The 16,580-nt window shown below is 40.7% G+C and overlaps 1 protein-coding gene across 1 annotated transcript; it reads right to left on the bottom strand.

The window, feature by feature from the left end:
• Positions 1-3,209: 3,209 nt before the first annotated feature.
• On the bottom strand, positions 3,210-15,641 carry LOC114549513 (inositol monophosphatase 1). Its single transcript, XM_028569854.1, has 9 exons — positions 15,310-15,641; positions 15,132-15,221; positions 10,578-10,711; positions 7,756-7,860; positions 7,476-7,521; positions 7,200-7,308; positions 6,889-6,997; positions 6,145-6,296; positions 3,210-3,661 (listed from the first exon to the last, which is right to left on the bottom strand). Exons 2-9 carry the CDS (start codon positions 15,192-15,194, stop codon positions 3,540-3,542), a joined length of 840 nt encoding a protein of 279 aa, XP_028425655.1. The 5' UTR covers positions 15,195-15,221; positions 15,310-15,641; the 3' UTR covers positions 3,210-3,539.
• Between the last annotated feature and the right edge of the window lie 939 nt (positions 15,642-16,580).

Here is a 16,580-nt window from a genome sequence, read left to right on the forward strand (position 1 = left end):
GAGTTTCAAAATACCATGTTTTGCTAACCATGATCCATCTTCTTGGATCAGGTGTCCGCGCTATTCTGGCACATGTAGGGAACCTCGTGAATTAACCTGCAACATGTCAGCTGTTATCTTCAGCTCTTGTGCAGAAGATAACAAGTTTGCAATATGCAACACCTGCAAGGAAAAAGTAGGGACGACACCAAAAATCAAATTTTTTTAGTTGGATATTGGATGTGAAAAGAAGGAAATGGTTCTAACATTGCACTTTAGATGTGTGTGAATTTCCCACAGCAGGAGTAATTCATATAGTTCTATTTTATAGTGATCCATTATCTGTTCAAAAAATTTTCTATGTTCGGTGCAAAATGGTCTATTAAAGAAAAGATAGAAAATAAATATTTGTGTGTGCTGTAAAGTGGTTAGAAAAAATGAAATTGTAATCGGCTAAAATAGGTATCGGCTGGCCTAACTCAAAGAAAATTGGCCTAGAAAGATGTAATCGGTGCATCTCTAAATAAAAAATTAACTTGCAGATTTGTCTGGTTTCCAAGCTAAGATATTTCAGTTCAAACCAAGGTTGTGGACCGCCCGACATTGATAGAACCACACCGGTAGCGTGGCTAAAATAAATAAATGCTTGATAACATGATGGCACGAAGCTAAAGGCAGAGCAGGGAATACATATTGGGGTATAGAAACAAAACCTAAAACCTAACAGAAAGCTACTGTAACATTGTTTAAACGTGTGAACAGAGCCTGACTCTCAAATATCCAGGGGGGGGAACATTCTTAGGATGTAGCAGAAATACAGCGCCGCCAGCTTTTCAAAGAGCAACGGTTTGACTTCCTTACGACAACCTAGAAAAGAAACAACAACAAAAGATGGCAAAGTGACAATATGAGCGTGTTGGTGTAAAGGTGGAGTTGACAGAGGAGGACTAGGCTTTTAGCTGACTGACTCTGGAAATCATTCCCAACACTGGTGATTACGTCTGAACCCCCCTGCTGCAGACTAACATGGACCATTGATTTCTGAGGAGGGGGCCGCAGCGGTTTGAGACCAGGGTTTGCTCAAATAACGTGTTTTAAAACCATTTGTTAGTCATCAGCAAACACAGGCTGGGAAAAAAAACAGAGACAACAGTCCGTGGAGAGCAAAACTCTGGGCTATTTCAGAGCACATCAGCCCGGGGGGGCAGTCGACCGCTCGGCATGTGCAGTATCTGCAGCACTGACTGAAAGAGCAGGGGAAACGCAGCAGAGAATTTTTACATGGTGTAATGGCTGTGAATGCTTTTATCTCTCTACTAAATCTCAATGGTAGCAGTTGGTGTTTCTTTTCCCCTAGTATTTTATAGAGTGTCAGACGCCTGTTTTTTTATTTATTTGGTTTGCAGTTTGCCACAAGAGACACTTTCTTTCTTCATACTTTCTAAAATGTTTAAAAAAGGAGAAAAGACAGTTTATCATTTTCTAGGTCAGAGCAAATAAGGACATTTATTTATGTTCCAAACACACGGCTGATTCAGGTCACTGTCAGGATGTCAGGAAGGTGTTTAGGAGCCTATAGCTTAAGATGGGTTTATCCATTCTCCGATGTATCTTTACATAATGTCGGATTTCAGGCGATACAGGCTGGTGTAACAGCTTTTGTTTTCACAGTGAAGGCAGCCCGGGAGCAGTCTTGGCAGATATGACTGCATATTGTTTTTTCTTGTCTTTGGTTTTTATTTGTGGGTTTCAGAGGGAACAAGTCAGGATACCTCCCAACTCCCAAATTTAGTCCAAAAAGAATTTATAAAAATATTCTGCCCAAATGTTCATACTCAGGTTTAAGTTTTTGAGTATAGCCAACATGTGGGTGCATGCTGACACCTGTCTCCGTAGGGTTATATTGACATGAATGTATCAATCTGTGGTGTGTCAGAAAGAGACAGAGATGTTTATAGTGCTCTTTATTACATCCAAAATTTACTTAAATATTAAAAACACCTTTAACATGTTTTCAATAACATCAGGGTATTTTAATCTGGACATGATAAAAAAAATAAACTAACATTAAACAGTACAGTAATTATATGTACACAATATTTGGTGTACATATTCCTGAATTGACTATAGTGCAAAATAGTGATGGCACTGACATTCATTTACTTACTGTGTAAACAACACATGAAATATTAAATAAATCTAACTAAATACAATAACCAAAGATAAAACCCTACATGGAAAAGAAATACTAATGGTCAAAACCTGAACATATAGGCTACTAAAATTACCCAATCACAATGTTTGTTTACAATAACGTCCAGGTAGAAAACTCCTGCGTCCCGTACACAACTTAATGGCGCTGAACAAACGGGTGCAAGGAACAACTGGATGTACTCTCACCTTAATCATCTAAAATTCATACACATACTACACCCTGAGGAAGGCTCAAGCCGACACGCGTTGGGGGTATTTTTAACGTCTTGCCCTATTTATTAAAAAGCTTTATTAAAAGTGCCTGGACAGGATTTTTTTAGGACTTTCTTGGACATTATCATTCTTCCTTTTGTGCATCTGAAACTCATGTTTGATTCTTTCATATGTCAACACTTTCACCAACATTAGCTTGGAGACCTAGTTTAAGTCCTGGGGGATAGGACAATGTGTATCGTGATCCATCGTATGTATTTTTCTATATCGTTTCTATATGTCGAAGAAAAAAAAAAAACAAACACAGCGGCTGGATGGCGTAACGGCAATATTTACGTCATTTGGACAGCGCTTTACGCTTGGATCCTTGCAGATTATGTTAATTTTGCACTAAAGTTCCTAATAAAATGGGAAAATACTTGAAGTATATAATTTACATGGGAGTATACAAAAATAGGCTTTGCCATGTGGTTATTTCATATCGACTATTTATTTATTTATTGAATTAACAGAAAACATGCTCGTGATATATATCGTTATCAAGATATCAAATGATCGGGATTGAAGATTTTGGACATTACACCCAGTCCTAATATAAAGAATAAATAATGGCTAAAAACAGGTGTAAAGTCAGACACGCATGGCATATTACCCTCATCACAAGCAATATCATCGAGTTACAGCAGAACAAAAAGTCTGAATCTACTTTGCGTAAATATACACGCCACTTTCATAAAGCCAAATGGTGTGTTATTGTACCCATTTTCAGCTATCCACGTGTATGCCTTCGCTGTATACAGCTGATGTAAACATAACCACCACGTGGCCTCGCCACGTTGCGTGTTATCGCGAGAACGCAACGTACTATCGCGAGAACAATGTCACACAGAATCACAACAATGACGTGTAAAGAAAGCAGAAAGAAGGCTGAAAGTCTTAAAGGGCTGACTAACAAACTGCAGAGTATAGTTCTTCAGAGGTAAGTTCATCGTTTTGGTTCTTATTTCATCATCATCATCATCATCATCATCATCATCATCATCATCATCATCATCATCATCGTGACTTGTTACAGTAATGCAGTGAGTCAGGTGATTTAATAACTGAAAGTTGGTAGAGGAAATGATGGAAATTTACTCGCAATCTGTGTCGTCCCTCCCGACATGAAACTCTGTTATCTCCTTAGCGATGCGTTCTGCTATTGCTCTGCTGCTGGCGATGATCAGCCTCCGGGACATCAGATCAAACGGTCCACCTGGATGAAAGAGAGAAGAAAAGAAAGGAAGTTCTTTTTTGAAATAAAGTTGAACTTCACATTTTGTTAGTACACGACTGTGAAATACACTACAGGGTCAAAAATTTGGGGTAACTTAGAAATTTCCATTCCACTCCATTACAGACCAGTTGCATTGTTTTTTGTTTTTTTTTAACCAGGGCAGCAGTTTCCAGATTACATTATGTGCTTACATAATTGCAAAAGGGTTCTAGACTGTTGTAGAAAGAAGTGACTGATCTTTAATGCAATATCTACATTGCCCATTATCAGCAACCATTCATCCAATGTTCCAAAGGCACATTCTGTTTACTAATCTGATATCATTTTAAAAGGCTAACTGAGAAAACATTGGAGAACCCTTTTGCAATTATGTAAGCACATAATGTAATCTGAAAACTGCTGCCCTGGTTAAAAAACAAACAATGCAACTGATCTCAGCTGGTATTCTGTCTATAATGGAGTGGAATGGAAATTTCTAAGTGACCCCAAACTTTTCACCAGTAGTGTATGTCTGTACAAATGTGCGTTGTGTTAATCTGAATAAACCAGCTGACGGCTCCCAAAGTTACTGCTCCTGATGTGGCCACTTTTTCAGTGCAGAAAAATTGAATTTTAATTCCTCATTGACTTGTAGAGATCAGGTTACACCTTCCTCTCATTTCCTGATAGAATGAAATCAAAATGTCAGTGTAAGCAGCTGAACCACAGCACCGATGATGAAGCACCTAATGTGGCCTGTGGGAAGCCGTTTCACCCTTAATGCTGTTGGTACGCACTGACTGACCAGGTAATGTAAGGGCAAACATATTTCAAAACTAAGTCAAAGAGTTCCTACTCGAGTAATAAGATTTAATTAATTACTTGTCAAAGATAGAGCAAGACAATACTAGTCATTATGGCAACAGTTGAGCACATATATGCCAGTGGAAATGTCCTCCTACATGGGTTTGGCTTATTGCACCACCCAATCGATCAAACAAGCACAATGCATTCCTTTTGAGATGCTCATGTTTAGAAGAACAACTGCTAAGTACTATGCTGGTCACAAGGGGAAAAGCAATTATAAATCAGATAGTGAAGGCATGGGCGATGAATTTCCAAGATCACGATCCCACTCATTTTAAAATTTGACACTGCGTAGGATCAGAATTTAAGCTGGAGAGCTGATCAGTAAGTTATAACCATAGACTGTTAAAACTAGGTTATAACCTCCAGTTATCGTCCAAGGAGTAAAAGACTGTGCTGGTAGAAAGTCGTCTCCATACAAGCTTGCTCCACCACATGCCATGCACTCCTCCACTCCTTACTTTTTAAATAAATAAAAAGGAGTGTTGCGGCTGTAAGCAGTCCAACAAAGTGCTGCCGCGAGGGACTGAACACTGAGAGATGCCTAAACACACTGGGACGCGCTCGAGATTGTATCGCAAGGATTTATTTCTCCACGCATAAAATACAACTAGCACTGCAGTTACCAAATGTAAAGGTACTTTGTGAGTCGAAATAAGTGCGTTGGTCAACAGAAAGTGTTCGCTCCCAGGCTCACCCCATCGCTGTCAAATCCCCCAAAAAACAAACAAAAACAAAACAGGTGAACAGGTGAAGCAAACAAATGTTATCACTTCCGCTCAAACCATGATGAAAACGCCCACCATCTACAATATAATAATCAATAAATAATATAAATGAGACCATAAACAACATACAATATGTGGCTCCTACAGGGAGTGTGAAGGTAGAAGCTGCTTACTCTTTTAATAGCACTGCCATTGTCTTCTGTGCAGCAGGTCGGAGTCAAACCCGCAGCGTCGAGGAGTAAGGGCAAACATTTGGTTCATCCCACATGGGATTACAAGACACCACAAACTTATTTAGCGAACATCTTCTGGTCACATACACAAATCACTTGGAACAGACACACGCACGCTACCCAGGCGCCCCCCTCATTCAACTTTAAGTTGTTCTTGGATACATTTTGTGTATGTATGCATCATATTTTTTTATATTTATAGCAAGATAACATAAATTATATATGAACGCTTCCTTGGCCTTCCTAAATCTTAGTGGTTGTGGTACTGCTGCCCAAACTGAACACACCATTTCTCAAACCCTGTTGCTTCCTGCTTCAAGTGCAAAGCCACCAGCTGCACTGCTGTGCCCATCTTTGACTGGGTTTCACAGGCATTTGTTAGCAGAAAGAGGGGAAAAAAAATAAAAATAAGAACGAGAATTGGTAACAGTAAAAATGAAAATAATTCATAAACATAATAACTTCTGTTGTGTTTGCGCTGAAAGACCGGCAGCCCTTTCTCGCCGCTTTGTTCCGTGCAGCAATGTCCTTCGACAGTTTTTCCACAAGAAAAATCACTACCTTGCCCGCTTCCTAGATTTCAATGAGTGAGTCCTCAGGAGCCTCTCAAAAGTTTAGCAAAAAGAGCTCAAGTTGTTTTTTTCCAGCGACTCACCTGAAATGTCCATGATAACTCCTCCAGCTTCTGTAACCACCGCCGCCCCTCCGGCCATGTCCCAGCAGTGGATGCCCATGTGGTAGTACGCATCAGCCGATCCGCACGCTACCAAACACATGTTGACAGCTGCACTGCCCGGGGAGCGGATACTGGGGATCGAAATGGGAAGTCTGATCAGCATTTGACTCTACATGACACACCGTTAACCTCCAGATGGTTTTGTGAATGTTTAGTGAAAGTGTAGTTTGTTAAGTTAGTGAAACATGGGGGCAGCCAAAAGGAAACAATGTATCAATTTATGTCACCGAGGTTAGCCTTGACCACTATCACTCACTGAAAAAGTGTCTATAAAAAAACATAACAATGGTAATTTTCAGCATTTTTAATGAGTAGATCATCTGTAAGTGTGTAACAGCAGGACAAAGAGCAGCCACAGAGAGCTGAAGGCGACAGGCAGCACACCTCCAAAGTGCCTTGCTGTTGTGTGCGACACTACTCGCGCCGTGTACAACATAAAATCAAGATGCGGTTGCAATTATTTCTAACCGACTTCTTTATCAAAACAACATTTTGTTTGTTTGGATGCACTGTAAAGAGATACAACAGTTACTGTTTTGTATTTCTGATAAAAGTAGCTGCTCAAGGAACGTTTGCTTGAAGTACTACTCACAGGAGTCAACAGATCAAACAAGACTGAAAAGGTTTAAGAATTACAACTTGTGCACACGTGTATATATTTACCCATGCACAGGGATGGTGAGGATGGTCTTGAGGTTGGCCAACATTGTTTTGAAATGCTCAGGATTCTTCCTGAAGCCCATTTCTGTCAGTACCAGAGATTGGCTTATATCTTGGATGAAAACACAACAAAAATATCAGTCAACAAATGACAGCTTGTGTACTCTGATATTCACAGAATCAGTTGGCACCGTCTCTGAGGTTTCACTGTGTAGAGCTGTAACAAGCTGTTATTCTGGCTGGGATATTGCCTCCGCCTGCTGGATTGGTTAAAAACTGCAACACTGAAGCCTAATGTCGTTATCAATATTTGCCTTCTTGTCCAGACACTTTAATCGGGTCTCCGTTGCAGAATGCCCCTTTCCCTTTCCGTGCTGTGTACATTTTGTCCTCGATGCAGCTGTAGACAATCCCAAACTCTATCTGAGACCGAGAGAAATATAAGATATTAAGAATAGCCATATAAAAAGAGAAAAACTACTGTACTACTCATCAGAAATTCACTGGGTTATCAGGGCAATTGCTATGTTAATGATTCCTTTAGTTAAGATGTTACAAAAAAAACTGATTCACAAACAATAAAAACCTACCTCTTTCTTCACAGTGAAGCCAATTGATACGGACACAAATGGGAACCTGCACAAAAGACATTTACGATATAAAAACAGTCCTTTAATGAACTCCCTTTAGGTTTAAGCTCAGGGGAATCAATTTCTATGATCAGTTCAGTTTCATCTACGTGGTCTAATTATCCCTGACAGAGAGGACACTCCAAGAGAGAACCTAATTAAAAGATAAGAATAGATGAGGAGCGACAAAGATCAAACAAATCCAGTGCCGCATCAGGTTTCTCAACGGTTTATACAGTACCTGTGAACAAAGTTGGTGGTACCATCAATAGGGTCGATGATCCACGTGGGATCGTCAGTTAGAACACTGGGAGCGCCTGCTGCTACGGACTCCTCACCTATGAAGCTTCAAAAATCACACAAGACAGAACAGAAAATAAACTATTAATGTATGCATCATACGACTGCAATCTCAACTGCAAATGTAATAAGCAGACATGTTGACATGTCACAGTAGGAAAAGCACAGGTGTATTCAAAACCATTAATGATGGCTGCATTCCACTTAGGAGAGGCCCTGGTAGTGTTCATGCTGACTCACTGAAATAGCTTACTGGGACACTTGATGGAATTGAGCCATGGTTAAGGTTATCACTTTCAGCTGTGCTTCTCCTACTATGACTAGTCAAAATGTCTGCTGTGAAAAAGGGCCATACAATTGCACTTGATACCTGCTGTGTTTTATTTCACTGTTCTACTAGAGGCTATACTATGTGATAGTTTCCCTTGTAGCCGTAGCTACCACTGAGGTCATGTCCAAAGTATTTTTATTTTTTTTTTCTTCGATTTTAACCAATTTTTGCATCCTGGAGCAAGTTAACATTCTGCAATACTTCTTGGTAGATATACGACTGGCTGATTCCAGTATTTTAAGACTGATTAGATTTCATTTTGACTACTTTTAGTCTAACAAAAATAAATAAAATAACAAATAAAGAAAAGGATTCAGTATTTCGGGCATTGTAGAGAAGGCTTTGCAACAGCATTAAGATCTTTATATTGACAGTAAACTGAATAAATAAAAAGGTTTAAAATCTAATTTTTTTCTAATATTTAAATACTTTTTCTATGGGTTTAATCATTTGTTTTTGTGACTCATGACATCACTACTTTTAAAAATGGGATATTGGGACTTTGGGTTATTCAACGAGTTAGATAAGTATATACAAACTAGGGCTGGGCGATATATCGATATAAAAAATATATCGATATATTTTTAAATGAGATATGGAATTAGACCATATCGCATATATCGATATAGTTCAAATGTGATCCTTGCTCCCATAGATATATACACAGATGTCGCCTTGAGGTTCTAAACATACGTCAAAACCGCCGCCATCTTGGAACAGGGGTCCGAAGCATTCAGATCAACGCTAAAGATGCCGGACTTTTGTACTTCTTAATTATGTTCGATAGAGGAAATGAAAAGAACAAACAGCAATGAATAACATTTAACAGGTGACAATGTGTTTTATGATTATGTATGCCGCCTTCGACCAGCAACCTGAGCTCCGGCGGCAGCGGGAGGCTGAGAGCTCCGTGGCCGGCCGCAGCGTCTCTTCCCCCGGGAAAAACACAGCTTTGCCTCGCTGCTGCGCCGGTCCCCGCTGATCCAGATCGGACCAGCCAAAGACAGAGTGGTGATCGGTAGGATCTTACACGTAGTCCAGGACGACCTGTATGTCGATATCGGGCGAAAGTTCCACTAAGTTTGCCGGGCGGCAGGCGGACGGAGAGAAGCTACAGCGGGGCAGCAGAGACCGTCTGCAGCTGCAGGATCTGGAGCTCAGTGCCCGTTAAAATTACATGTAACGCATAAATACATACAGAAATAAATAGTGGAGGAATGAGCCTGGACATTTCAGTCTGTTTTAAACTTCACCTTGAAGCAGAAACTCTTAGTTCAGAAGGGTGAAGTTTCCGTTTGGACTCTGGATCTGTGAACCGATCATAATAAATATTCTTTGTATTAACACATTAATTAGTTTCTTTGTTTTGTAGTCGATAGTTCATCTTTTAGTTTACTTAAGTGGAAGCAGTATCAAGTGGAAGAATGGGACTATAAACCTAGGCTTACAGGCATGAGGCATTACATTTTGAACAAAGTAGATTATATTAATATCAAAAGCTTAATTGACCTTTGGAACAAATCACAAATATGGAGCTTTGATTTCAAAAAAGGTACTCCTGTTATACAGTATTTAGGTTTACATTTTATTATTTGAACAGCTGAGCATTTAATCATGAACCAGGTCAAGAAACCGGTTTATTATTTATTTGATTTTGCAACTGTTTCTATGAAACTACTTGTGACATGTCATATTTGATTTTGGCTTTGACTGAACATTTGCTCTCACTTTGCGGAAAAAAATATCGGGATATATATTGTATATCGATATTCAGCCAAAATATATCGGGATATGACTTTTGGTCCATATCGCCCAGCCCTAATACATACCCTTCTCATCTCTGTGTGTGTGTCGTAACTCTGTCTGACACACCCACCGCTAGCCTAGCTTAGCCCAGATCCTGGAGGTAACTGGCTCCATCTAGCCTACTGCTCCCAATAAGTGACAAAATCACGCCAACATGTTCCTATTTACATGTTGTGAGTCACAGCTTGTACAAATAACAAGGTCACATGAGACACAGCTATCTTCTAACCGTATACATACTGGGAACTATATTCTCAGAAGGTGAAGCACTGCTACTTCTGCTACTTGGGTGGCGTGATTTGCTCGCAGAACTCAAGGCGAACTCTCAGCTCCTCTCTCAGGTGCTGCGAGCAAATCACTCCGCCCAAGTAGCAGAGAGTAGCAGTGCTTTGCCTATCTGAGAATATAGTTCCCAGTATGTATAGAAAACCATCATTCACAATGCAAACCAGATTAACAAAGGGAATGAAGCATTAAATGCCATGATAAAGTTAAAAATAAAATAGCATGAAAATAACCAAACTTTGAGAGACTAAATAAAAATACACAGGTAAAATACTCTTCGCTTCACATCCTACAGTACTGAAACACAGTTCATATACAGTCCATATTTGCTGGGTCAATACCTATGAGTGGGGTACTTTTCCTTGATGGAGGATATAATGAGCCGTTCCACTTTCTGGTCCGTCTCAGTCACCAGGTCAACTGGTGAGCTCTTGTGCATGACGGTGATGTCTTTCTGGAGCGCCTCGCGGATCATCTGGCAGAATCACAACAGTAACAAACTCAGCAAGGGGATTCTTTGGATGACTAACCACATCTGCTGCTTTAGTTAAGCATAACGTGTTGTGTGTAATGGTGACATACGGTTGGCAGTGATGGGTCAGAGATGATTAGGTGTGTTATGACCGTGGTCATATTTTGTTGGTCTGCTGTGTGTGTGTGCCCTGTGTGTGTGTGCCCCGTGTTTTTTTCTTGTCTTTCCATTTCGTATGCAAATAGGTGTGTGCCATTGCCCGGAGGTTATTGGTGGAGAAGTTCAGGCCCATCCCAGTGATTGGCTGCAGCTGAGGATACTACCCTCATATAATAAGATGGCGGCCGTCAGTGGGCAGCAGGCATTTCCTCATCCTCCTAATCTCCCAACCGGCCACTCTTTGGTTTAGATTGGATACCGTTTTTGTTTGTTAAGTAAGGGTGGACCTCCAGGTGTGTAGATCTTGTTTTCTCATGTTTTTGTTAGTTTAGGGAGGTAAGTCTTTTGTTTTGCCCATTTGTTTGTTAGGTTAGTTTCTAAACTCTGTTAGGATTGTTTTGTTTGTTACTTTTAAGGTAGGCCACCCTGAAGCTTTATACATTTGATAGATATATATAAAATATCTTTTTCTATGTAAAATAAATTCATTTGTTGATCTAACCACGTAACGGTTTGTGGCTACTTGGGAGATAGGGCCTTTCCATGTTGCGTCCTAGGCACCCCTAGACTGGGGCGTAACATGAATGGGGGCTCGTTCCGTCTTCTTGTCGCGCTTTGTTTCCGGGTCTGTTCGGTCGGTGAGTGTTGGTTTGTTCTGGTTGGCAGTTTTTTGGTGGGTGTGGGGAATTATGGAGTTTTCACTGGGTGATTTTGTGGCTAGTCCTTCTTTGGTTAAAATTGAAACATGCAAGAAAAAAGACCTGTTGGTGTTGGCAAAGTTTTACGATGTACATGTGTCTTACAGTACCAATAAAGCGGAGCTTAAACAGTTGCTGTGTGCAGAGTTGGTGGAGCAGGGCGTCCTACCTGACCCTGCTGCTGACGTGGCTGTTGCTGCTGCGGGTGACGCGGCGGGTGACGCACCGACGGCGGAGGTGAAAGCAGCGGGGGTTGCTAGCATGTTCGCTGCTGGTGTTGAACATCAGACGGTCACGGATCCTATCCTGGGTAACATGACCACAGAGGATCTCCGCATAGCCCTCCAAATAAAAGGAGGTAGAGACCAAAAACAGACAGCTAGAGGTGCAAGCCATGCATCTGCGCATCAGGGCTCTTGAGCTGGAAAGAGGAGCTCCTGTAGTCTCCGCCCCGACGTCTCCTCTTGACCGCAGTGCTGTTTCTGCTCCAGCTTTTGATATCAGTCAGCACATTGCTTTAGTCCCTCCATTTCGTGAGTCCGAGGTTGACTCATATTTCAGCGCTTTCGAGCGGATAGCTGCCGCCCTAAGTTGGCCCAAAGAGTTCTGGTCCCTTCTCCTCCAGTGTAAATTAGTAGGGAAAGCTCAAGAGGTATGTGCCAGTCTATCTATTGAGGATAGTCTTGACTATAAAATCTTGAAAAAGACTGTGTTGCAGGCCTACGAGTTAGTCCCCGAAGCATATCGACAAAAATTCAGAAACAGTGAGAAAACTGCTAACCAGACGTATGTTGAGTTTGTGCGTGACAAGAGCGTTTTATTTGATAAATGGTGCCAAGCATGTAATGTTAAAACTATGGCGGAACTCAGAAAGCTTATTTTACTCGAGGAGTTCAAAAAGTGTTTACCGGAACGAATCGTTGTCTATTTGAATGAACAAAAAGAATTGTCGGTAACAAAAGCGGCTGTGTTGGCTGATGAATTAATTTTGACTCATAAAAAGCGTTTTTTCTATGCCATCACCACGTGTTACACAGGCAATGCCTGAGCGCAGAAATCGGTCACCAAAGCTGACGCGTAAAAGCACTTCACCAGCTGCGGGTGAGGGCCGCGAGTGTTATTATTGCCATGAGCCAGGCCATTTGATCGCTATCTGTCCGGTTCTTAGAAGAAAAAGGACCTCACAAAAGCGCTAAACCTCCTGCAGGTGTGGGTTTCATAAACGCAGCGTCCCCACCTCTAAAACACACTGAGCTTTTACCTAAAGAGGCGGAGGTTGACCCTCGTTTTCAGCCGTTCGTTTCTCGCGGATTTGTTTCTGTAACTGGCGAAGACTCCGATAAAGTACTTGAAACTATTCTTCGAGATACCGCCGCCTATCATTCGTTCATGTTGGCTAGTGTTTTGCCTCTCTCAAATGAAACGTCGTGTTCCTCCGATTTGATAGTGTGGGGAATTAAAATGAGTGAACTTAATGCCCCACTTCATGTGATCCACTTGCATTCAGCGCTTGTGTCGGGACGTGTGAAAGTTGCTGTGCTCCCACGGTTTCCGATTAGTGGTATTTCGTTTATTTTGGGTAACGATTTGGCCGGAGGAAAGGGGTTTCCTCTGCCCGAAGTAGTTAATGATCCCATTTTGGTTGCGTCTGTTTGCTGTCCCGCCTCGGTGTCTTCTGCTGTGTCTGTGTCAAATCTGTTTCCCGTGTGCGCAATTACGCGCGCACAGGCTCGTAAAGTGGGTGAAGTTGTGGATTTGTCTGAGTTGTTTATGGCTACATTAGGTGAGGGTGAGCCCTCCTTTTCAGTGTCTCCTGTTATTGAGTGTGAAAAAGTAACTAAATGTGTCAATGAGTTTGATCTCTTTCCTGCTGACTCAGACCTGAGTTTAAACGTAACCCGAGAAATGTTGATTGGTGCTCAGATAAACGATCCGTCTTTAACGTTGTGTCTGTCCTCTGCCCGCCGAGGAAGACAGCAAGCCTGGTGTGTTTTATTTGGACAACGGTGTCTTGATGAGACGGTGGAGTCCAGACTCCAGTGAGATACGCGTTGTTAATCAGGTGGTTGTGCCAAAAGACTATCGAGCGCAAATTTTGAGTCTTGCACATGACTCCAGTTTAGCTAGTCACCTGGGTGTTAAAAAAAAAAAAAAAACGTACAATCGAGTGTTGCATAATTTCTTTTGGCCCGGATTAAAATCTGAAGTAGCGAAGTACTGCGGTAGTGAAAGCTCTCACTAAATTCTTTTCAACTTTTGGCTTGCCTAAGACCATACAGAGTGACCAAGGCACAAATGTTATGTCCAAACTGTTTGCACAGGTAATGAGGGAGCTGAAAGTTAAACACGTAACGTCAAGTCCTTACCATCCAGAGTCCCAAGGCGCACTTGAGAGGTTCCACCAAACATTAAAGTCCATGTTACGTAAGTATTGTCTCGCGTCAAACAGAGAGTGGGATGAGAGCCTCCTTCTTGTTTGCTGTGCGTGAAACTCCTCAAGAGTCTTTAGGTTTTAGCCCTTGTGATTTGGTCTTTGGCCATACTGTGCGCGGTCCCCTTTGACTCCTTAAAGAAAAGTGGTTCTCAGAGTCGCCAAAAACTGAGCATAACGTGTTGGATTATGTCCATTCTTTTCGTGAACGTCTCCATCATGTATGTCAGTTAGCCCGTGACAACTTGGCACAAAGCCAAACTAAAATGAAGCGTCGTTATGATAAAAAGTCTGTGTTCCGTGTGTTCCAACCAGGGGAACAAGTTTTGGTTCTGCTTCAGTTACTTGGATCCAGTTTTGCAGTCTCGGTTATCGGGTCCATATACGGTGGAGAGTAAAATTAGTGACACAGACTATGTCAACAGCTCTCTGTCCCGATTATTAAAATGTTTAACCTTCAGTGTTGCCGGAGTCTGTTTTGAACTTGGCAAAACTGCACTTTCGTTCTACAAAGACTTGTCTTAGAATCATTTAAACGACAAACATCATTGGAAACATTCGCAATTAATGTTAAATGGAAAACTGACCTTGACTTCCATCTCCAATCCCTAGTCATTACACTTTGCACTACCTTCATCCTGGACTATACATCTGCCCATTGCATACTATATTCATATTCTGCACTGAACCCATTCAGCCTCTTTTTTTTCTTTTCTTATGTAACAGTTATGTTGTATGTATACATTTGTTTATTTCATATTAATGTTTAATATGTTTTATGTTTGCACCATCCACCAAGGCAAATTGTACATAAGTGGATTTATTGTGGCAATAACAGTTTTCTGATTCTGATTTCTGAAAACAACTGTTTGAAACAGTCAAACTTTACACCTTTGTTATTTTACTACATGTTGTAAATAATTATCTTAACATGACCATGTGCAACATTAGACTTTAAATGGTATATACCTGCAAGGTTGGTTTTAAATGTGCTCTATAAATACATTGACTTGATTTGACTTGCAAGATATAGGCTACTGCTTTGTATGCAATAAAGATAAAACCGGAAGCAAAAGTTATTTCCAGACCATAGAATTAAAAGAAGAAGCAATAACAGTAGCTAGGATCTACTCACCCTCCCAGCCTTTTTGGTGACCTCCACACAGTGATCCATACACTCTTGCCAAGGATCATTCATGTTGATTGGGGACTAAAGTTAAGGATGAGGAGTGACGTTAAATGTTATATTCGCAGATAACGTTGGTTACAGATTGTAACCTTAGGTTCCTGTTAAGGAAAAGCGACAGAGAATGTTAATTCACATTCAGAGTAGCGGTTACATTTACAACCGATGGGCTACAGGCTGGAAAAGGTCAGAAGCAAGACACGTTAAATCTGTTTTAACAGTGCGAAAGTTGTTAGCTAAGTTAACGTTAGCTAGCTAGCTCTTTTACACGAATAAACTGGCGCAGAGCGTAATAATAAGTAACGTTAAGTTAGGGCTAAAATTAACATTAACGGTGTAGGTTACAGTAGTAGGGGTTCCAATAAGCTAGCTAGCTAACGTTACAGTAGTAGAGGGTCCAAAGCTAGCTAACTCAACCCGCCTCCTCCAGTTGCACTGACTTCACTTCGGTTGAATTTTAGCCAGTTTATAGGAGGGTGGGACTATAGGCAGCTCTCACTCTTATTGGTCAATAAATGCCGCTGGATGTGAAGTCACCGTTGTCATTGGCTAGCAAATGCCGTCAATCCTCCTTACAGGAAATTGATAAGCCTTTTTTTAAATCACACTTAAAATATTACAAAATATTGTGCATAAAGTACAAATATCAGATGATCACATTGAAAAATTATCATTATAACACTTTGTTATCATACATAAAAAAAACGATATGACAAAAAAGACAGATACAGATACAGAACAGAGGAGTTGTGTGAACACCAATAAACACACATTAACCTTATACAACTTCAGTCATTTTGTTAATTTTATTCCAGAGTATTTTAAAACATTCTGTCAGGAGAGGCAGCAACAATGTATGATTTCCACAATTATGAGTTTTTATATCTCTGCCTGTCTATATTTGATATAGTGTGCCTATATTAAAGTTCATCTATGACACATAGGCCTACTTTACATCAGAGATCTTCAACAGGGGGTCCGGGACCCCTAGGGGGTCCTCAGAGTCACTGCAGGGGGGGCCTCCGAATTATTGTCAAAAAGTTTTTTTTTTTCATGAATTAAAATGTCTTAACATAATTCGAACATATTATTAGCAAATATAAATCACTACTGATGATAGGCTCACTGGCCTATAGGTAAGGTAGTCACTAAGATAGCCATCCACAGATACAGTTAATCCTAAGATTCTTGTGCCACATGTATGTTTAACATTAAAAAATGATTTATACAGTCATTGCCAACAATGATTGTTTTAATAGCTTGGTATTCTATGCAAAAAAGATTAAAAAAAAACATTGAAGACCCCTGCTTTACAACAACTTTGTTTGTGTGTTTTTGGGGCGTTTAAAATGAATCCTCGAAGGTATCTTTTGTACTTTGGACCATTTCTTACGTGTC

This window comes from Perca flavescens, chromosome 22 (genome assembly GCF_004354835.1).
Source record: "Perca flavescens isolate YP-PL-M2 chromosome 22, PFLA_1.0, whole genome shotgun sequence".
NCBI classification, from domain to species: Eukaryota; Metazoa; Chordata; class Actinopteri; order Perciformes; family Percidae; genus Perca; species Perca flavescens.